Source organism: Lepidochelys kempii, chromosome 2, assembly GCF_965140265.1.
Source record: "Lepidochelys kempii isolate rLepKem1 chromosome 2, rLepKem1.hap2, whole genome shotgun sequence".
Taxonomy (NCBI): Eukaryota; Metazoa; Chordata; order Testudines; family Cheloniidae; genus Lepidochelys; species Lepidochelys kempii.
The window spans coordinates 61,328,675-61,352,480 of NC_133257.1; the positions used below are offsets into that span (position 1 = coordinate 61,328,675).

Below are 23,806 nucleotides of genomic sequence, written 5' to 3' on the forward strand. Positions count from 1 at the left end.
ACACCGGGTTCCAGCCCAGGGCTCTATGGATAGCAGTTGTCTACGTCTCTTGTAACAGCTCTCTGACAGCTACGACTCCCTGGGCTACTTCCCCATGGCCTCACCCCAGGATCTTCCTCCTGAACCCTGATCACGCTTGTACTCCTCAGTCCTCCAGCAGCACACCGTCATGCCCCCCACTAACTGCTGGGAGGTCCTTTTTAAACCAGGTGTCCTGATCAGTCTGCCAGCCATAATTGGCTCCAGGTGTCTTAATTAGCTTGCCTGTCTTAATTGGTTCTAGCAGGTTCCTGATTGCTCTAGGGCAGCCCCTGCTCTGGTCTCTCAAGGAACAGAAAACTATTCATCCAGTGGCCAGTCTATTTGCCTTCTACCAGACTCCTGTACCCTACTGGTCTGGGTCTGTCACAGCACCTATTGCAAGTCAGCTGCTTAGGTAGTCCACCAGCAGCTGAAAGTCTCTCTCTCTCTGTCCTGCTTATGCTCATCCTATGTTTTCCTGTCTTTTGTGGATGTGCTGTGTATCCTCTGCCTGCCGGTAGCCTGCATCTAGCTCTCTTGCTGTGGGGTCTGACAGATATCAGGTCTTAGACATGCTCAATATACGCCTACAGTATCAGGCCTAGAGTGACCATAGTTCCCTATGCTGAATATGGGACACCTGGTAAAATTACTCGTATTCAAGCGAGTTCAATGGCAGTCAGAACTGTGCAGTACCAGTGTTCAAATTAACATCCCCTGTGACTGGAAGCAGCTTGTCCCTTCCTGCCCGCACCGTGTTGAAAGGCAGCTAACACCTCCAGCTGGCCACCGACATAACCCTGACCAATCCAACTAGGGACTGGTTCTCCGCACAGTACTGGGAGTGGGACACACCCTGCCGGGGAAGATATGGAGGAGCAGTAGGGCTGAGGTTTGTGAAGGGGCAAAGCAGGGAGAGGACAGTGAGAGGGGGGAGCACATAGAGGGGCTGATGGGTGGGCAGCAGAGGAGACATGTAACTGGCCGCCACCTAGCGCCTGCCTGCACTCACCAGCCACCGCAGTGCACAGCCAGTGCTGGCCAGAAATGGGACAGGGGGCAGGGCCCTGCTGGCCGAGAGCCAGCACACAGCAAGGGGAGTGGCCGGCCCTGCCACCAGCCTTGCACACCCACCCCCATCGTTGGCCTCTGGACCCCCCACTCACCACTAGTGGGCAAGTGGCTAGCAATCGGGGATTGGGCCAGCAGCAGGACTCACGAGTGCTGATGGGGAGGAGAGACAGAAAACACAGTACAATTTGCCCGTTTTTAAAAAAAAAAAGCTGGACGCTTGCAGAAGAGCTTAAATATGGGACTGTCCCTTTAAAAACGAGACATCTGGTCACCCTAATCAGGCCCATTGGCAAGATAAGCATTCCCCTGCCTAGTTTAAAAATTCTGTTTTGGCGCCTCCAAGGCTTTGGTTTGAGCTAACTGTCCTAGCACCTCGTTACCCCCTGTGGGGTGGCAGCACTTAGACCATTTTGAAAATGCTGAGTGGTGGAAACTTAGCCATTTTGGGGGATTAGGTAACACCTGAGATGTGGCTTTGAAAATGTCAATGGTGATTATCTGGTGGGCTTAGGCACCTATCTGCCTGTTTAGGTGCCTAAATCATTTAAAAATCTTCCCCTTTGCCTCTGTCATTCATACTATTTGCTTCTTTTTGGTTTCCAGGTAAAGAACAAAATGACCAAGGAGCAGTATATTAAGATGAACAGAGGTATCAATGACAGTAAGGATCTTCCTGAGGAGTATCTGTCAGCTATCTATAACGAAATAGCAGGGAAGAAGATATCTATGAAGGAAACAAAAGAACTAGTAATACCCACAAAATCCAGTAAACAAAGTAAGTACCAGCAGTGTGTCAGTCGTCACAGAATAAATGTTGGCTCTTTTATTTCATAATGTGGTCTCCTGGTGTTAGGAATGTGGTGTACTAAACTAACAACCTCTTGTTTGTTGTTGCTATGAATAGTTATTTGTTTAGCACTAGTAGTAATCTCAGTGCCATGCTATATACGCCTGAAGAACATACATATTAAGAGAAACATGCAGGAAAGGATGCACTACGAAATCTGAAATGGGGTTAAATTTGCTTTCACTTTCTCTCTCTCTCTCTCTCTCTTTTTTTTTTTTTCTTCTTTCCTATCTTCTAAAAAGTGAACCTATGAGAATTAATTTTACAGGTTCTTACATATAGTACTAAATCATTGTTTCTGTAAACTTAGTATTTAAGAACTCTGGGCCCCAAAATTCCTACCCTCTTTAATTTTAATCTTTTTCTCACTTTCTTACTCTCTGCCCAAACCCATCAATTCCTTTCTTGTTGTCGAGACAACGTGTGTGAGGTAATATCTTTTATTGGACCAATTTCTGTTGGTGAGGGAGACGAGCTTTAGAGCTACACAGAGCTCTTCTTCAGGTCGTCATCTTTTTGGCTTCAGTTATGTCATCTTCTGCAGTAATTGAGTGACTATATTTATTACCTTCTGTCAGTCCCTTTAATTTTGAAAGTCTGTTGTGCTCCCTTGAAGTCTTATCTGTTAAATTAAACTGGGTTTATTCTGACTTTATCTTGCCTCAGAATTGATATTATTTAGTCCAGGTGTCATCTTTGTACCTCTACACAGCACTTTCTTGGCAGCATAGTTTTTGCTGATGTACAGTGATGAATACTGTATACAATATTCCACATGAGACCTTTACAATAAAGTAACAGTATCACTTTTTGTTTTGTATCCTGTCCATCACCTATAGCAATATCTTGTTTTAATGCAGTAATGGGGTTTTCCCCACAATAATGCCTCAAAATCTTGTTTTCATTATGGTTTATGATTGCTCGTTTAGCACACGTTCCCTAGATTGGTTCCTTCCTTAAATAATGTTAAAAAGCATTTAACTGTTGTTTGTCTTCTGGACTGTCATTTTAATGATCCAAATGTTCTTAAATCTGATGGTTCCTCATTGTGTGTGCATTCAGTTTTCATATTTTCTGCAAATGTGAAGATCCTGTTTTTATAAAGTTATCCAAATTTTTTCTGTATATGGTTTAATGAATGGTTCCAAAACTAGCCCCCCAGAACACTCTGCTCATAACTCCTTTCCAACGTCACAAGTCTCCATCTGTAGCTACCTCTTTTTTTCCCTGCTCTTCAGCTTGTTTCTGTCCAGCAGCTTATTTTACCTTTTTATAAAGCCATTAAACTCTGATGAATTAAATGTTCCCTGAAAATGTAAGTGTTTTATTTCTTTTTATTGTACTCTTTCTGGGTTGTCCCTCACTTTGAGATAGAGGCTTCAATACCAGCATGAAAAGGTGTTAAGGTACTTCGCCACATACGTTTGAGAAAGGGAAAAATATTTATTTTTCCACACTTAACCCTTCCCCATTGTGGTGGTAGTTTCATATAAAATCTCTGTCCACTTTGTGAAATTAATCCAACCCATGTACCTTGCTTGGTATTTCTTCTTAAAATAGATTGCTTCAATTCAGTCACAATCTTTCTTTGATTAATGATATAGATTATTTCCATATAGACTAAAATTAAGGTAAATTATCATTTAAAAAACAAAATTTCACTACTCACATACTTTTGTTATTAGTGTATTGATGTAACTTGACTTTATACTACAATGTAAACAAACAAGATTAATTCGCATCAACTTTTAGATTTCATCCGTTTCTAAATGTATCAGAATACAGCATTTAAATGATTACTGTCACAAAATTACTATTTTACTTACTTTCTGTGAGAGAGCCTTGACTGAAACACAAATGTAAAAGCAAAAAATGTGTTCATAGATGTTGCTAGTGAAAAGCAGAGACGACTTCTATATAACTTGGAAATGGAACAGATGGCTAAAACAGCAAAAGCCCTCATGGAAGCAGTGAGCCATGTTCAGGCACCTTTTACTAGTGCAACCCATTTGGAGCATGTGAGACCAATGTTCAAGGTGAGATTCTCATGTTCTGTATTGAAATTCTAGCTGGGTATATAATGTTAACTTGGAACACTGTGATTGCAAGGCATTGTTAGAAATACTGTGGGATTCCATATTATTTCAGTGGTAATGTTTTGAAAGACCGAACTTCCAGAAGAATAATCTAAAGCTTATTGGACATTGTTTCACCTTGTAAAAGAATTAATCAGAATTGTTTAAAAAAAATTCACATTACTTAATCTATCCTGTAAGTGTAGAAGTGTTTAAATAACTTGAGGGGGTGCTACCTGCTTGAGTTTATAACCTTATCTTGGGCTTAACACCACAGTTTTAGAAATAGAGCCCAGATCGATATTACCAAACCAATAAGAAGCACCATTTAGTTATTTTACTGAAAGATTGTGCCTGTCAACCTCATGCTGCTTAGGAATGATTAGTCTTCATTTGCATAAGTAACTTCTTAATATCTATTTTAAAAGCTTCCTACCTGTCCTCTTCCTTTCTCCTCCTTTCTCTCTGCTCCCCCTCCTTTTCCATTCTTGTGTGTTCTGTTATATTAATTTTGATGGAATAAATGGGCCCTGAGAATCAAAGATATTAACATGGCTCTGTTACTGTACAACAATAATTTTAAACAAGGTTCAGGGTTCTGAATACAGAGCCTTCGGTCTGCTTAGTACCATGGTGCGCGCCGTTAAAAATCCTTTCAACCTTTTCGTAAAGATACAAAAACTAAAGGAAGGGCAGTTAAAGGATTAGAAATGTAAAGTATTAAATAAGACTTGTTTTAGCAGCGTCCCTTGTCTCTTTTACCTTTAGCTGGATAAAGGCTTTAGAAGGGGGGGGTGGGAAACACAACCCTGTTTGACAGTCTCTTAGATGGTTTTAAATATGGTAATAATTGTCCTTTCTGGGAAAAAGAGAAGAAGTTAGTTGAGATGGACCAGAACTCTTGTTGCTGCTCTTAAAATTTGATTCCGTTTCCTAGAAGACAAATCAAGACACAGACCCAACTAGGGAGAGAAAAGAACAGCAAAGATAGAAAATGCAGCTTCTGTCTTTGATGCTAATTTTTTTTTCAGCCTTGCTGCTAGAAAAACACAGGCATGGCACACAGTAGCCAATCTGAGAGCTGGCAAACTTATACTAGCATTGCGCTGTGTAGGGCATTGTTTTTAGCTGTCTTTTTGGTCTTACTGGAGTATTGCAAAATATACAGTCATGGCTGGCTAAGTTAGACACAGAAGGCAAAAGGAGAGGTGTAGGAAAGAGAAGGAAAAGGGTACATGGGTGGAGAGGAGTGACAGCAGAAACCAAAATCTCACATCCCAGGTGGTGGTCGGGATTTAGCCAAAGCCAGTGGAGATGGTATTGTCAACTAGTCTTTGGCCTGGTTTAGTCAGAACATCTTTCAAGATCAGGAGAACAAAGGCCCAGTGGTCTTACGTTGAATCCTGTGGTCCCAGGAAACACTGGGGGTGGCAGCCATGACAATGAAGCGTACTTTTTCCAGTCCACCTGTTTCCCGGCCATCAAATGTCAGACAGCCTCTGCAGACAGTTTCCCCCTTAACGTTTCTTTTCTTTTAAGGACCCCCAAAAGGGAGTGATGGGTAAAATAATTCATCCTCTCATTATTTTGCCCACCAGTAAGGCCTATATGCAAAGGAGGAATTGAAGCCCTTTATCTACTCCAGCTAAAGCTGAAGAAAAGGGGTGTATTTTTAAAGTAAGTGTTTTTTTAATTTAAAAAGGAATTGCTCAAAAAGGGGGCAGGGGGGACATCCTCAAACAAGGAACAAAAAAGGTAGAAGAGGAATTGAGGAGAGTGTGCAGGGTAAAGGATAAAGAATGGATGAGAAACTGTAAACATTTGTTGAGAGAATATGGAAGGCAATAGAGTGCAGGGATTTGCATAGGAGGGAAATGACAATGCAATAGTCAGTCAGTAGCTGTTACACAATCCAGCTCTCTCGTTAAGAATTCCTCTTCATTCTGAGGGAGATTTAATTTGTTGTATGTAGTGTGTTGGCCAAAGGAAGTTCATTCTGACAAAACAGTCTATTGCTTTTAGTGGAATTATGAATTTGTGGGCTCTTGGGTATAGTGAAGAGGTGTGCCATAACTTAAAATATTTCCTTGCTTTTTAGTGTTTGCAATGGGGGGAGTAGGTTAGTGTTTAAGATGCATCTTTGCTAATGTGTGGTTCTGAATTGCTTGTCCTTACCTTGGTGTAGATCTAAGTAATCTTCTCTTTGCCCCACTTAAAAACTGGTTTTCAGATTAACAGCTCCCAGATTAAGAATATATATTCAAATGTGTCTCTGTCTATCATGGTAACACTGTCAAATGCAGAGCAGACCACCAGATGTATTTGGTAACTGAGAAGCGTACTCCCTGAGAAGGTGATTTACTCCTGAACCAACCTGGAGTAGGATTATCAGTTCAAACTCCTGCTGAAGTAGGAAGTACTTAGAGTTAATACTATAGGTTTCATTACACCTGGTATAAATGCTAATTATTCAACCACTTCCACGCTATTAATAATAATGCCCTTGATGCAACACTATATACCTCTGTGATCTTTGCTTCTGCCTGCACTTCAACAAACAGTGTCGGAACAAGGAGAAAGGAAGAAAGAGTATGTGAAGTTACTCAGAGCAGGGAGGGGTTGTTTTCCTCATCCCCAAGCACTGGAGCAGCACTCAGAACAACCTGTGTTGTCAGGGCTGCACTGTAGAATAGAAAGAGGAGAGAGCTGAGGCTCTTTGTAGGGCTGTGAGAGCAGGAAAAGCCCCAGCCCAAAGAGGAAAGAGACAAAAAGACAGGACAGAAAAATATGAACTCGGTGAAGAGGAAACTCTGCAGAGGAACTGCACTCAGGCCACAAGAGAACTAGAGCAAAAAGGCCCAGCTCTCATTGGAACAGGAAGGAAGCCACAGGAACGGAGGGAGAAAAATAAGGTAGTTTAAGGGCACAAAAGCAGCAGAAAAACAGGATTAAAACAAGGAGTTTGCAAAGAAAAGTTCATTTTTGAGGTAAATGGAGTCAGTATTTCCACTAACCCTTCTAGAAAGTCTTAATTTTGCTGAGAAGACATGGCTAAAATGAACAGGTCATTTTGAGCAGTTTCATGTTGCATCAGGGTTGTCAGTAACCATGATGAGTACCAAGTAAATGTCCTCATATGCCATGGAAGATGAGGCAGACAACATACTGATCAGAAGACTGTATGTAAAAACACTGATAAAACAGAGGATGTTTCACTGGGAAGGCTGCACATCTCCCACAGAATATAAATGGCATCAGAGGGATGCTTGCGATGATGCAAAAATTTCAACCTAAAAAGCTCAAGAAGAAACACAAATTGAAAACCTGAGGAAACTCTGAGAGAAGACAGACAGGAAAAAGAGAACGGAAACATATGGAAGATGTGGTAGAACATCACAACATTCGTGCAAAGTGTGTCCAGCCTGAGAAGCAAAATACCATAAATGTCAGCAAAAGGGAAACTGTGAAGCATTAAGCAGGTCTTAAAAGCAGATACTTAGTAGACAATGCAAAAGAACCAGCGTAAGATGTCCACAACAGAAATTGTTACGGAGCTGCCATTGTCGGATTGTATGAATGCACAGAACGGTGAAGGAGCTTGGTATTTTGGTGAAAATGAAGACTTAACTCATTCTGCTAGCACAAGTTCATATTTAAAACCGTACACGGTAGCTGGCACAATGGATTAGTGTGTTTGGCTTTTCACATCTGGAGACATGGGTTCAAATGTCACTCTTGGTCACACCAACAAAAGAAACATTGGTGGTTTCATTCCAGCCTTCAGTAAGCAGTTATCCACATCACTTCACCACCACACATAGTCTGATGCTTTGATAGGGTGTGAAAATTATTACTGGTTTAGCTCAAAGAATTGTATTATTAAATTAAAACCTGACACATCTGGGAACTGGCTACCTTTCTGTCAATTTCGTGTTGCTATTGGGTGGTGTATTGAAGAGGTTTCTAGCCACTAAAGACAGGGCAGGGTGAGATATTTGTGAGGAGAAAGTCCCTCTTCACTGCAATTCAGCCTGAATGCCTCATACATCCCAGCTCCCCCACTGTCAGTTCCTGATCCCTCCACTGGACCAGGTAACATCAGGAAGCCAAACCTGGGAAAGGAGAAAAAGATATGGAGCCAGCAGTCATGTGCAGGCTCAGCAGTGCTGTGACATGAGTCAGGACAGAGACCGTAAGACTTCAGAATGAGTAGGGAGTTGCACGCTCTGGCTTCGTCTACAGTACGCTCCACTGGTGGCGGTGTGTAATGTACATTTAGCTATGTGCTGCAGTGGAAAGCTCACTACGTCCACATTGTGGTGTGTAGCTACAAGTGTTAGGGAAAGGCTCCGGAAGCAAGGAGGCTGTGGGGAAAGGGTTCAGCATCTCCTCACTGCCAGGACCTTTTGTTGTGGTGAGGAAGGGCTCCAGGAGTGGGGAGCTTAACAAGTAAAGGTGCTTTCACAGGTCTCCAGGAACAAAGGACATTTAGTGTGATTAAGCAAATTCACTCAGATTTTAACACATCCAGAGAGGTACCATCATCTGGACAGGCTTGCATAAATTGGTTCAAATTGGATTCTTCAAAGGTAACAGACAAAGAAAGCTTTTTGATAAATACCCTGAATGAGGGCCTTTTTTTTGTGATTGCACAAATGGGCTGAATCTTCTGTCCAGGTTGTAGGGAGCAATCCTGAAGGAAGGGTTGGAACAAACCTGTCCTCACAATAGACAGACAGACACACCTGGAAGACCTTAGAGTTGAGGTGACCTCTGATAAGCTTTTCATGATGCATATAGGTTCCTTTGTTGTTTTTAATAGGTTGTCTCTGTAATGCTTTCATCTTGTGTATAAATAGGCTTGCTTAGAAAGATCTGTGTGGCAACTCATAACGGATGGCAATTATACTGTTTATATTGTCTGAGGCAAAAGCGAAGCACAGACGCTGGTTTGTCTACGGAGTCTGGCTTACTGGGAATAACACAGTGTAGGCAGGGAACAGTGCAGCCTGGATAAATGCCTGGCTGGAGGGAGATGTGGGTCTCCACCCAAAAGTGGTGACGGCTGAGGAGCCAGGAGCCTCGAGTTGGTGCCCTTGCTGGACCACAGAGTAGGAATACAGGTGCAGTTGCCTTGAACTGTGACAGACATTATTTATGGCTATGTGAATTTCGTAAGGATTTTTAAAAAACTTAAATTGATCCATCTAAGTTAAGGAATGTGAAGTCAGTCACATAGCATATGTAAAATAACAAACTTCCCATTTTTATCTATTCAGTTTTTTCAATTAAGATATCGACCCATTTTAATATAAAATTTCCCTTTCTTTACTTTGCAGAGAAGAATATCTGCAAAACCCATCTCTTTTTTTAAGGGAGAAAAACCCAAAGCTTTAATGTGAGCTTCCAGTGGATATATCTCTTCCTCTTTGAGTTTCTAATTACTAGACTCAGTTCCAAGACATTCATCCTTTTATCATTTCCAGTCATTAACTAATCGTAAGAACCAATAATATAGCTTAATGTTTAGAGCCAACGATCGGAATCATAATTATTCTGTCAAAGTAGTGATTACAAAATAGTAAAGAATAAATATTTGCTTACTCCATCCTGACTTTCCTCATATCTAGGCTCTGTAAACATTCTCAAGTCTGTATGCATATCTTTTCCTGTTAATGAAGTAGTGAAACTTATAACCTAGTGATGTTATATATCATGGTAAAAATAAGTACAGATGAAATTCACCTTGTGTGCCACCACTTAAATCCTCAAAGTAGGAATTATGCTTCATAAGGGATGATTTTCATCCTAAATGAGCAAATGGTACATTTTAAAGAAATTATAGAAATTTACCATAATGTGGATCCAACTGTACGTGTAACACACCAAACAGCAAAATTGTAGTATGCAAACAGTGTCCCATTAAAAACACTCTTAACAACTTATAGTACTGCTGTCCACATAAACATTATGGAAAATCCCCGTGTGAAAAGAAAAGGAAAAAGATGTGTGCTAAAATAATAGAAATCTAATCTCCCCTTCTATCTGTTCAAAATTCAAACTGAAGTACTGAAAGTTATGTCACTGAAGGAATGTCGGGATCCCTTTCTCTGGAGAGGGGAAAAACTGTCTTTCCTTCTATCTCCACCACTTGCACCTTGGTAGGAATGATTGTTGTATAGTTAGGTTTTTTTCATCATATGAAAAACGCCAAATAGTAGTTAGCCATGCTGTTTAACTAATATAAAATCATTAATTTTATAATAATATGCTATAGATAGCTGGGTGGAGCTGCCTATCTTACTTCTCCTAACAAGTAAGGCACGCACTTGGATAAATATTTTCATGAGTAGCTTTTCAAGAACTCTACAGTTACCTTTTTTCAATCTGACTCTTAACAATTCTCTGAAATTGTGTGTGTAAGGATGGCACTTTTCAGCAAATTTGAATTGCTCCTTTCACTGTGCAATTAAGTTTTGGGGCTGTTGTCAGAACTTATATACAAATATATATATTTGTTTCTGATTATGCAAAGAATTATGTATGCATATGGAGAACTGTTATATAGATAGTATAAAAACAATATCCACTATATATAACTGACACACAGCTTCTCTCTTTTAGAACCCATAGCACATTTACAATAAAAAAAATGCTCTGGACAAGACTGCATTGTCACTAGAAAGTGTGTGTCTGTATTACACTGCAGTTGGTCCAAAATAATCTTCTCCTTACCTTATAACTGTACTATTACTCCTTTTCCCTATTTCCACTTCCCATTTCTTTTTAGTAGAAAGGCCACTCCGAAGTTGTTGTTGATTAAGCGTTTTGGTTTTTCATTTTTCAGCGAGATACAGTGATGTTTATATCTCTTTTTCTGTTGGAATAAAGTTTTCGCTTATTGAGATCGAATATTAAAAATTAATGTAATGTGTGTGGTTTTATTGTGTTCCAGTTGGCATGGACACCATTCCTAGCTGCATTCAGTGTGGGTCTACAAGACTGTGATGATACAGAAGTTGCTTCTCTTTGCTTGGAAGGCATACGATGTGCAATCAGGATTGCATGCATTTTCAGCATTCAGGTAATGTTAAATGTTAAGATTATATGAGTATATTTTGGTTTAGGTGCTATTAATGGAATCGTAGTACATTCACTAAATTCTTTACATTATTACCTGAAGATGTAAGTACTGCAATATCCAGTGACTTCCTTGTTCCGAAGTTATTACTGTACCTGGTTTTAATTGAGTGCATTGAGTTTATTTTAAATTCTAAATTGCTTCATCTGTTGTTTGTGAAACTATACATGTTTCCATATATATAGGACTACAAAGAAGCGTTTTCAGATGAACAAACTTTTTGAATTTTCATCTTAAGCCTTGCCACAAGAGGTTCTGTTTCTTAACATGAATCTTTTTCAAATATATTATGTAGTTGAAAAGTAGTAGTTCGCTGAACCTTGGTGGAAAAATTGTGCTCAACTTTAGAGAGAGACCATAGCTATTCTGAGACTTGTGCAATTGGATATCATTTTAACTCTATGGCACTGGGAATGCCTTTCCAAATATAATGCACCTTGCATTAAATGGGATGTCAAGAATTCCAGACTCACTGGCTCTAGTGGATAATACTGATTAAACTTGGGAATAAGTTTCTTTTCTTTAAACTCACAGCTGTTGAACATAATATTCTGCCAGTATAGGGAAATGGCCAATAAATGTACTGATCTGCCATAATCTGTGAGTATATGTTGGTGGTTGGGATGAAGGCTGAATTCTTTTATGTTTGACACCACAATTTTAAATGAGTCCACTGAAAATAGAAAATAAACTTTTAATTATTAAAAATGTGATCCCTAAGCTAAACACATTTACACTATCATGCTGAAAATAGTAATCTCTCCCTTATAACTTTTTTGCCACTCAGTAATTGCCTTCTCAAACTAGTAATAGGTGTGTAGGAGTCTCTCTTAGCAGAAACCAAAGTCTTCCACTTTCAAAAGTATTATGGGCAGCAGTGAACTATCTTGCCATCAGAGAATAACACAGTGCAGCTGCAGTATGGTGTGATATATTTTCTTTTGAGAAAGTGTATTGGCAACATGGAAGGCAACCTGGTCAGCATAAATGTCCTTAAATTGTGAAAAGCAACTAATAGCCCATGAATAATTTACTGAAAGCAGCATCTCAGAATTTTCAGTATAGACTGAGGAACAGCTCCTTGGAATTGGCCACTGTCAAAAGATAGGGATTTGTCTTATTCACTTTGTAGGTTGCTCCTTGTCATTCAGGGCTTTCTACTTATTTTTCTGGATGATTGATCCTTAATCTCAAAGGAAAATTTATTGCTTTTTGCTGCTTTTCCCTCTGAAGTGAGGACCATGATATTACCTTCAGGTTCTGGAGAGTTCTGTATCTTGGTTGCCATTAAAATAATTATGGTCTCTAAGCCCTGATCTACACTGGGAGTGGGGAATCGATCTAAGTTATGCAACTTCAGCTACATGAATAACGTAGCTGAAGTCAACGTACTTAGATCGATTTACTGTGGTGTCTTCACCACGGTGAGTTGACTGCTGCTGCTCCCCCGCCAACTCCACTTGCACCTCTCATGGCGCTGGAGTATAGGAGTCAACTGGAGAGCACTCGGGGGTTGATTTATCTCGTCTAGACTAGACGCGATAAATCGATCCCCGCTGGATCAATCGCTGCACGCCGGGTAGCGAAGACATACCCTAAGATACTGTGGTTTAGACTAGAAAGTTCCTATTGTGCAAGATTCTGATTAGATCAAGTATTGTCCATTTTGGACACAAGACTATTTGGGGATGTAGGGATGGTTGGTAAATTTTCCTTATAAGAATTTTTGAGAACAAATATGTTGTCTGTCCCATGCTAAATTTTTCTCCCACCTTCCTGCTGGTGCTCTCATGTTGTGTGTCAGTCTTGTTGAAGAAATATAGATGAGTTATTACCCAAGATCACTTTCTAAGAACAGTCAGTATTTTATGCATCATGATAAAATCATAACATTGATAGCTGAAAGGGTCTCTCAGCTTTTATGGATTTTTCCTGAACAGCACAGTACAGTTTTGTGAGCCATGCATCCTCATCACTGAGCATAATAAAATCTCATTTTTAAAATCTTGTTTTCATTATTATGGTTTTAAAGTGAATCTGATGCTGTAACACAAGTCTGTCTTGGGGCTTTCACTCCATATCTTGTACCAGATCATAGAATCATAGAAGATCAGAGTTGGAAGAGACCTCAGGAGCCATCTAGTCCAAGCCCCTGCTCAAAGCAGGACCAATCCCAACTAAATCATCCCAGCCAAAGCTTTGTCAAGCCAGGCCTTAAAACCTGCGAGGATGGAGATTCTACCACCTTCCTTGGTAACCCATTCCAGTGCTTCATCACCCTCCTAGTGAAATAGTGTTTCCTAATATCCAACCTAGACGTCCCCACTGCAACTTGAGACCATTGCTCCTTGTTCTGTCATCTGCCACTACTGAGACCAGCCTAGCTCCCTCCTCTTTGGAACCCCCTTCAGGTAGTTGAAGGCTGCTATCAAATCCCTTCTCACTCTTCTTTTCTGCAGACTAAAAAGCCCAGTTCCCTCAGCCTCTCCTCATGAGTAATGTGCCCCAGCCCCCTAATAATTTTCGTTGCCCTCCGCTGGACTCTCTCCAATTTGTCCATATCCTTTCTGTAGTGGGGGATGCAGTATTCAAGATGTGGCCTCACCAGTGCCGAATAGAGGGGAATAAGCACTTTTCTCGATATGCTGGCAGTGCTCCTACTAATGCAGCCCAGTATATCGTTAGCCTTCTTGGCAACAAGGGCACACTGCTGACTCATATCCAGCTTCTCGTCCACTGTAATCTCCAGGTCTTTTTCTGCAGAACTGCCGCTTAGCCAATTGGTCTCCAGCCTGTAGCAGTGCATGGGATTCTTCCGTCCTAAGTGCAGGACCCTGCACTTGTCCTTCTTGAACCTCATCAGATTTCTTTTAGCCCAATCCAACAATTTTTCTAGGTCACTCTGTACCTACCCTCCAGCATATCTACTTCTCCCACCATATTAGTGTCATCTGCGAACAATCCATTCCATCATCCAGATCATTAATGAAGATGTTGAACAAAACCGGCCCCAGGACTGACCCCCTGGGGCACTCTGCTTGATACCAGCCGCCAACTAGATATTGAGCCATTGATCGCTACCCATTGAGCCTGATGAGCTAGCCAGCTTTCTATCCACCTTACAGTCCATTCATCCAATCCATACTCTTGAATTTGCTGGCAAGAATACTGTAGGAGACCATATCAAAAGCTTTGCTAAAGTCAAGATATATCATGTTCACCGCTTTCCCCATATCCACAGAGCCAGTTATCTCATCATAGAAGGCAATCAGGTTAGTCAGGCATGACTTGCCCTTGGTGAATCCATATTGACTATTCCTGATTACTTTGCTCTCCTCCAAGTGCTTCAAAATGGATTCCTTGAGGACCTGCTCCATGATTTTTCTTAATTTGCATATTTCAGCTCACCTATCCTTTTTGGTTGATCTCATTTGTTATTTTTCTCTTCTTCTACAGTAGTGGTGGTTAGGAAGGAGACGGCGTCACTCTTTTTCTCTCCCATTCCATGAGGGAAAAGAGAACATCTGTCATGAGAAGAGTGCCTTAATTTCCTCTGTTGCTTTTCTTTTCAAGGAAGATCTGACTCTGACTGCTGAGTCTTTTTCGTTCAGCAATCCCTCTTCACCTGATGGTATCATGGGAGAGTGTTCCTCTGATTGAACTGTGCTCACTCTGCCTAAGCCCAGAGTAAAGTGGAATGCCAGTCAGTATTGAATATGGCCCATTGAATTATGTAATCCCACAGGTCTACTGGACATCTAGCTATAAAAGGGTCTGATACTGCTGCCAGTATTTTCTACATGAAATAAATTAGCAGTAAGTCCTTAGACTTCATATACACTGGAATTTTTATAAACCTTGCAGACCACACAGAATTTGTTTGCTACCAGTTGGCCATTGCTGACTTCTTATCTGAGGGTTTTCACAAATATAGAAAAGAGGTTAGATTATGCCCAACAAAATGGATGTCTGTTCTGGTTGTATCTCATTTTATTCCAGCTCTTTTGCTCTTTAACTTTTATCTAAAAACCTGCCTTATAAATTCCCAAACAGCTCGTTGCATTTTGTAATTAATATCTTAGGTTCACATGATAATTGGGGTTGTAATGAGCTTCCTTTTCCAAAGAACGTAGTTTCTGGCCTTTGGCCTCTTCATGGATAAGCCATCCACACAAATCAGTTATACACATGTAGAAACCCCTTCTCTTGTACTTTGTAGCTCTTCTCTGTTTGCATGGAAGGTAGGTCAGTCACTCATCTACCCAGGAAGAGTTGCTCCTACACTCAGATGCTCTAGAGCTCTGGAATTGGGTTATAACAAGTTCATTTTATAGTCGTTCTCTTTCTGAACACACAGATACATAATGTAAGTCTCTGTTTTCAATTAATAAATCTCTTAGGTCGTCTCTCTGAGGACTTCTGCTGACAGACTTTTACCAGCACATCATGGCAAGGCAGCACTTGGGCATGGGCAATAGCATCTCTCAACTGGGGAAAGGCTGCTGGGGAGTTGTATCTTTTTTCCCTTACAGCGTGCATGTCTCTCATCTGGTGGGGTGTCTTGAATATTTGTTTACATTTTGTATTTCAAGTTAAGATAGTGTCTGGTTTCAGAATAAATTATAAAAATCACATGCTGTAGACTGCTACATGTGACACCTTACCTTCCCCGGTTTACAGTTCTACAAGGAGAGCCTTATGCCATAGCTCATTAGAGAAAGAGAGGGATGCTTTAAGTTAATATAATACTTTTGAAATTCAACTGTATGAAACCTACCTTATTTTCTTCAGTAACATATTGGTCCTCATTGAAAACGCCACTGTCTTTAAGTGTCCGTATTACTTAGCTAAGAGATTTTGTAGATGAGTTTAGCAGCAATCAGTATTTAATTTCATGACTTTAATGTCTCCCTACTTTTCGGTGTAGTTGCCATTGAGATATTGCAACCAGATATTTGAGGTTGAAATCTGTCAATATAGGGTAAGCTAGGGATATGGGCCGTATAAACCAAATCATAATACTGCATAGATGGGTGGTGCATACAATTATTCAAAGAGTGGGCATGCAGAACTACATTCCTAATGCATCTTTCAAATGTATTACTATATTTGGTTCATTCCGATGTGGACATAGGGTTATTATAAGAGATATGGTTTCCCAAATAAAAATTAATGTCTGAATGCCTCCATAATACATAAAGGAACCAAAAGATATTTAGACATTGACAAGTTATGGAAACTAACAGAAACAACTCATTTTTGTTTCCCTGTGTAGCTTGAAAGAGATGCCTATGTCCAAGCACTAGCAAGATTTACCTTGCTTACAGTGAGTTCTGGTATAACTGAAATGAAACAGAAGAACATTGACACAATAAAAACACTTATCACAGTGGCTCATACAGATGGAAACTATTTAGGAAATTCCTGGCATGAGGTACAAGAATAGTTCATTCTTAACTATAAGAAAGTATGTTCATGAAAATACATTGAATTTGTATACAGTATTACTACTGGGGGAATTTTGCGCCACTGCACACATGCAGAATTCGTGTCCTCCACAGATTTCTTTGCTTCCCTGCAGAAAAATAACTTTCTGATGGGGCTACAAAGGGAGCTGCAAGAGCAGCCACATGCCCCTCCCCAGCAGCAGCACACATACTTTGTTTAGGTCGCCTGGAGCAGCCGGTGGAGAGGTAAATCACTGCGATAGAGGAGTGGGAGGGGCTTGGTCACACACACCCCGCATCTGCCCAACCTCTGTGCATCCATACCCAGACCCCCCACCAAGCCTCCCTCCCCTGCACCTGAACCTCCACTGTGGCGAACCTCACCTGCTGCATCCGCAACCCCCTGCACCCAGCAGCTAGTAGTCCTGGCTGGGGTGGGGGAGGAGCACACTTCCCCTGCATGGAGTCGTGAGGACTGGATCAGACCCAGCCCCAGAAATCTCCCTTGGCTCCACCCCCTACCCCATCACTCCTTAGCCACAGTGGAAGGCTGCTCCCTCGTCCACCCAACCCCCATGCATCTGGATGCTCTCACACCGATACATACTCCTGCTGAGCCTCCCCACCTTGGCCTTAGAACCCTGGCTGAGCCATACCCGCCTGCATCCTGACCCCCGTCCTTGCACCCAGACCACACCTCACTGAGCACACACACACCTGAACCTCCCTCTGCTCCCAGACCACCCCCTGCTGAGCCACCCACACTGGATCCCCCCTCCAAACGAGCCCCACCCTGTATGCACAGGGACCACCCCTAGAAGCCCCCCACACCTGGAGCCCCACCCCACAAAGCCCCACTCCCTCAGCACCCGGACCCCTTGCTGAGCCCCCAACACCCAGACCCCCCCGCCAAGCCCCATCCCCCAACACCCAGACCCCCTGACTGAGCCCCAACCACCTTCACTTGGACCCCCTGTGAGGAGTCCCTTTGTCCCTGCAAGCAGAACTCCCCCTCTGCCCCCCCCCAAGCCTCTGTGCATCCAGATTCCCCCCACCCCGGACCCACATGCACCCTGACTGCCCCATACAGAACCCTCTCACTAAGCTCATCTACACTTCGATCCTGCTGGGCTGACCCTGCCTTCCCACACCTGGTGTGTCAGGGCCCCAGGGTATTTCTGGGGAAGGTCCAGCTCTTGCGCTGTGTCAGGGTTGGGTGCAGCCTCACTGCCATGTCCATGTCTCGGGGTGAGCTGCACCATGATCTCCCACCTCCATGCAGCCAGTGGCCTGTGCTCCCCAATGTTGGAGCCTCCACATTGAATTTTATTTGTCCATAAATAAAAGAATTTTGCAGAATTTTAAAATACTGTGTGACAGAATTTTTATTTTTTTGGTGCACAATTCCCTCAGAAGTACAGTGGGTTTTGAGTATGTATGTATGTATATAGAGTGGGTGTTTATATGTAAACAGTCATTTTTGTTTGTAATTTTATTTTGTATCTGCACAGACTTGCATATTTTGGACCCAATTCTACAGCCCTTACATGAATAAAGTTGCAGGATTGGGTTCATAAAGCGAAGTGATAGTAATTGTATTTTTAAAAGATTACTGTTCATTTTTGTCATATTCTGTGTACACATATAGTCTGGGTGTGTAGTATGTATGTGTGTAAATGAGAAGTTTATTTTTGAAAACACTGAGATCTGCCCGTTTATAAAGAATTTTATAAAAGTGAACAGGGATAGTAAATATTTTTAAAATCCACTTCTCGCTGTTAAGTGGTTTCTGTGTTTTGTGTTAATTTAGATTCTGAAATGTATTAGTCAACTTGAGCTGGCACAATTAATAGGAACTGGAGTAAAACCACGTTACATCTCTGGAACAGTGAGAGGCAGGGAAGGTTCTTTTACTGGAACAAAGGATCAGGCACCTGATGAATTTGTGGGCCTCGGATTAGGTGAGTAATGTGAATGCTCTAAGTATTTTAGTTATCCAGCTTCGTATGAACGTATAATATTTGAATAAAGTTTGTTCTCAGCTTGTGGTTGCCAGTGACTTTTTTATTGAAGTGAGGCATAATTATTAAAAAAAAGTCATTTTAATACTTTATTTATTAAAAACATTTCTGCTGTTGCTAATACAAATGCAGGACTGAGATTGAGATATTTACTCCCAAATTAAATATTTTTAAGAATACTTATGATTGATTTAATATCACTTTATGGGGGATACAGGGTGGGAAATGGCATAAAAACACTTGAATGCAATATCTATTAATAATACAGTAATTTCTAAGAGGAAATTGAAATGTAACTGATCACAAAAGTACTTCATACTAAAGGTATTGTGTTGCTAGATTGAGCAATATTGCTAATTTGCTGTACCAAATATATGTCCGTTTTGCCAAACTTGAATACAAATATAATCGGGGTGTGGATTTATGAATGTAGATTGATTGGTGGCCCTTGTGGACTTTTTGTGAGAAATATGTAGGGTGGATTGGTTTAAATTACAATGATTTAAATTATTTTAATCAAGTTTTAAACTAATTTATCTTAATCTGTTACCGACTTAAGTGGTTACTTTGTTATAGGAAAGGTAAAGTTTGGAGAACCAAGCTTCATTCCATCAGTGAGATTCTTTATTTTTATATTATGATAAAAAGTGGATGTTATATTTCTGATTAATTACAGAAACTTGTAATTCTTTAAAAGATGTGCCATCTTCAATGTTAGATAAATAAAGCCATTAAAACCAACGTTGGAACATTTTTATATAATTGAAAATAAAACTTTCTTGAATTCACTCCCATTCCATAACAAAAAAAAAAAAAGCCAAACAAATATACCAAAAAATCTAAATTAAAATTAAGATGCAGTTCAAGAAATCTGTTTGAGAGTGGGGAGTAATGCAACAGTAAATCCACGGAAACAAATGAAGTTTGTAGATGCAATTCAGGCACTCACTACAATGCCCAGTTCTCTTTCTCATGCACCCAGGCAGACCATTAAACAGAAACATTCAATTTATCTAAATCTGATTTTAATATGATGCCAGACTCCCTCTTGCTTCATGAGAACAGCTTTCCACACTGTCTGGTGAATGCTTGAGTCTTGGCTAAAGGTTTCTCTGTCTTGCAACACTTTTCCTGGAGCTGTTAGGATTCTGTTACTAGCTCCCTGGTATTGCTCCCCAGCCAGAGGTCTGAGGGCTGTCGTCCCAGTCTATTCCATAGTCCAATATCAGCCCCGACTCCTGAGCCAATCCTTTTCCCTAGCTCCCTTTGTGACCTTCCTCCACCCATTCTCCCCACACTGCTAAGGGTTTTGCTATTGTTGAGGTACACAGTATTCTAGTCCCTGTAAAAGAAAGTTTACAGCTTCACTGCCCAGGATAGTCCTCTCTTGAAGCATGCAAGTCCAAATTAATTTACCTTTATTTTTGTTTTATTCTCTTACACTGCAGACTTGCATTTTAATTTGCTTCCCACAGTCTCTCAAGGTCTCTTCTGGCATTACTACTTTCTAGCAGTATTCTTCCTGTTAAATATGCTAGTATGTTTGCCCATCTATACAGGCATAGTTGTTTTTCAAGGAAAAATACTCATGTCTAAGGCTACGATTTAATCACGGGCATTTTTAGTAAAAGTCATGGACAGGTCATCGGCAAGAAACAAAAACTCATGGCCCATGACCTGTCCATGACTTACACCATAAATCACTGATTGAATCTTAGGGGTGGGAGGGAGCCCACAGCACTGGGGGATGACCTCCATCAGGCTCCTCCATCAGCCTCCCCAGTGGAGTAAGTGAAAAAAGATTTAGGTTTAGGAAAAGAAGTTTAGAAGTAAACAGAAACTGAAAATACTCTGGTTTCAGAGTAGCAGCCGTGTTAGTCTGTATTCGCAAAAAGAAAAGGAGTACTAGTGGCACTTTAGAGACTAACCAATTTATTTGACCATAAGCTTTCGTGAGCTACAGCTCACTTCATCGGATGCATTCAGTGGAAAATACAGTGAGGAGATTTATATACACACAGAACATGAAAAAATGGGTGTTATCATACACACTGTAAGGAGAGTGATCACTTAAGATGAGCTATTACAAATACTCACTAGCAACCACACAACAGAACCACTAACCCAGGAACCTATACTTGCAACAAAGCCCGTTGCCAACTGTGTCCACATATCTATTCAGGGGACACCATCATAGGGCCTAATCACATCAGCCACACTATCAGCGGCTCATTTACCTGTACATCTACCAATGTGATATATGCCATCATGTGCCAGCAATGCTCCTCTGCCATGTACATTGGTCAAACTGGACAGTCTCTACGTAAAAGAATAAATGGACACAAATCAGATGTCAAGAATTATAACATTCATAAACCAGTCGGAGAACACTTCAATCTCTCTGGTCACTCGATTTCAGACCTAAAGGTCGCAATATTAGAACAAAAAGACTTCAGAAACAGACTCCAATGAGAGACTGCTGAATTGGAATTAATTTGCAAACTAGATACAGTTAACTTAGGCTTGAATAGAGACTGGGAGTGGATGTGTCATTACACAAAGTAAAACTATTTCCCCATGTTTATTTTCCTCCCCCCCCCCCCCCCCCCCAAACTGTTCCTCGGATGTTCCTGTTAACTGCTGGAAATGGCCCACCTTGATTATCACTACAAAAGGTTTTCTCCCCCCCGCGCTCCTGCTGGTAATAGCTCATCTTAAGTGATCACTCTCCTTACGGTGTGTATGATAACACCCATTTTTTCATGTTCTGTGTGTATATAAATCTCCTCACCGTATTTTCCACTGAATGCATCCGATGAAGTGAGCTGTAGCTCACGAAAGCTTATGCTCAAATAAATTGGTTAGTCTCTAAGGTGCCACTAGTACTCCTTTTCTTTTTGAAAATACTCTGCCATATCCTTAGAGAAAAGCTGGGAGTTCTGAGTCTTCTTAATCCCATGCAGGAGAACTCAGAAATAAGATACTGTAGAGACTCTCTCAATCTTCCTTATCTGTGGATGAGTGCAGAATGAATTCCCAAGTTGAAGTAATGGTGGGTAGAAAGCTGGCTAGATTGTCGGGCTCAATGGGTAGTGATCAATGGCTCCATGTCTAGTTGGCAGCTGGTATCAAGTGGAGTGCCCCAAGGGTCGGTCCTGGGGCCGGTTTTGTTCAATATCTTCGTAAATGATCTGGAGGATGGTGTGTATTGCACTCTCAGCAAATTTGCGGATGATACTAAACTGGGAGGAGTGGTAGATACGCTGGAGGGGAGGGATAGGATACAGAAGGACCTAGACAAATTGGAGGATTGGGCCAAAAGAAATCTGATGAGGTTCAATAAGGATAAGTGCAGGGTCCTGCACTTAGGACGGAAGAACCCAATGCACAGCTACAGACTAGGGACCGAATGGCTAGGCAGCAGTTCTGCGGAAAAGGACCTAGGGGTGACAGTGGACGAGAAGCTGGATATGAGTCAGCAGTGTGCCCTTGTTGCCAAGAAGGCCAATGGCATTTTGGGATGTATAAGTAGGGGCATAGCGAGCAGATCGAGGGACGTGATCGTTCCCCTCTATTTGACATTGGTGAGGCCTCATTTGGAGTACTGTGTCCAGTTTTGGGCCCCACACTTCAAGAAGGATGTGGATAAATTGGAGAGAGTCCAGCGAAGGGCAACAAAAATGATTAGGGGTCTGGAACACATGAGTTATGAGGAGAGGCTGAGGGAGCTGGGATTGTTTAGCCTGCAGAAGAGAAGAATGAGGGGGGATTTGATAGCTGCTTTCAACTACCTGAAAGGGGGTTCCAAAGAGGATGGCTCTAAACTGTTCTCAATGGTAGCAGATGACAGAACGAGGAGTAATGGTCTCAAGTTGCAGTGGGGGAGGTTTAGATTGGATATTAGGAAAAACTTTTTCACTAAGAGGGTGGTGAAACACTGGAATGCGTTACCTAGGGAGGTGGTAGAATCTCCTTCCTTAGAGGTTTTTAAGGTCAGGCTTGACAAAGCCCTGGCTGGGATGATTTAACTGGGAATTGGTCCTGCTTCGAGCAGGGAGTTGGACTAGATGACCTTCTGGGGTCCCTTCCAACCCTGATATTCTATGATTCTCCTCTAAGAAAAGTTTCTCCCTTCTAGGTGAGAACTGTGATAACCCACCAAAAAGTCTAAAATTAAAAATTGCACCACGGTATCCTTGTGTGGACATGTGTGGGTTTTTTAATTAATAAATCCTAGAAGTTTAATAGTTCAGTTTCTCCCCTCCCCCCCCCCCCCCCACATCTTCTTTATGAAAGGAGAACATTCCCAAGGCAGGTGGTTCTGAAAAGAATCAACTAGAAGAATTTTTCTGTAGGCTGACCTCTTCCCTCCAGCCCAACACATTTTGAGCTGAACCTCGTTCTTGCAAATACCAGAGGCAAACACCATGGGCAAATATCCCTTTTGTTCTTGTGACACAATCTCTGCATCTTACTGTGCAAACAGAGTGGCAGTTAAGCGTTCCTGCCCTATCCATTAGTGTCCTGATTTGTAACGCTTATTTTGGGGCAACAGTAGGCAAAACCTTTTCTCTCTCTTTTTCCCCTGTCCTCTGGGGAGCAGGGGTGGCAAATTTCTGGTGCTTTGTTTGTCAAATGGGACCATCCACTGAGCTTTCTCTTCATGTTCTTCTTCTCCCATCATGGCAGTCCAGATCAAATGGAGTAAACAGATTACCTCCTGGGTTTTCTGTCTGTGAAAAGGCCTCCTGGGTAAGGAGAGTTCTTCTTTGACAGAATTTTCATTCTGCATGGACCTGTTCAGCCTCTTGAGGTCTAGACCAGCCCAGGCTCTTCCTGATCATTTCCTTACTATGAAGAATATACAGTAGAGCCATAATCACTTTTTCTTCTGAGGGGCAGGTTTTCACTGTCCCAGTTCTGCAGGAATACAGACAGGTTCATTATAGGCCATAGTTTTTTCCACAGAAGATCAGTTCAAAAGCTACAATTTTGTATTAGATTTAAAGGGCCAACTTTTCATTAATCCTTTTCTTACTACAACTCCAAAGATCATGGTCTCTTGTATTGGGATCACACTCTGATCATAGTGGCACATGCAGTGATTCCATATGCAGACATAGTACAGATTGTGGAAACACAATTCTCCATCATCTCTCCATTAGTGGAATCAAAGGGCA

General features: G+C 41.4%; 1 protein-coding gene across 4 annotated transcripts in view; it reads left to right on the forward strand.

The window, feature by feature from the left end:
• Positions 1-23,806, forward strand: part of ARFGEF1 (ARF guanine nucleotide exchange factor 1) — a 181,745-nt gene that overhangs the window by 120,817 nt on the left and 37,122 nt on the right. For all 4 annotated transcript variants that reach the window (XM_073330931.1, XM_073330927.1, XM_073330929.1 and 1 more), the window contains 5 exons: positions 1,699-1,870; positions 3,827-3,978; positions 10,973-11,101; positions 16,434-16,592; positions 18,416-18,566. In XM_073330931.1, coding sequence (XP_073187032.1) covers positions 1,699-1,870; positions 3,827-3,978; positions 10,973-11,101; positions 16,434-16,592; positions 18,416-18,566 — 763 coding nt within the window. The remainder of the gene's footprint in view (positions 1-1,698; positions 1,871-3,826; positions 3,979-10,972; positions 11,102-16,433; positions 16,593-18,415; positions 18,567-23,806) is intronic.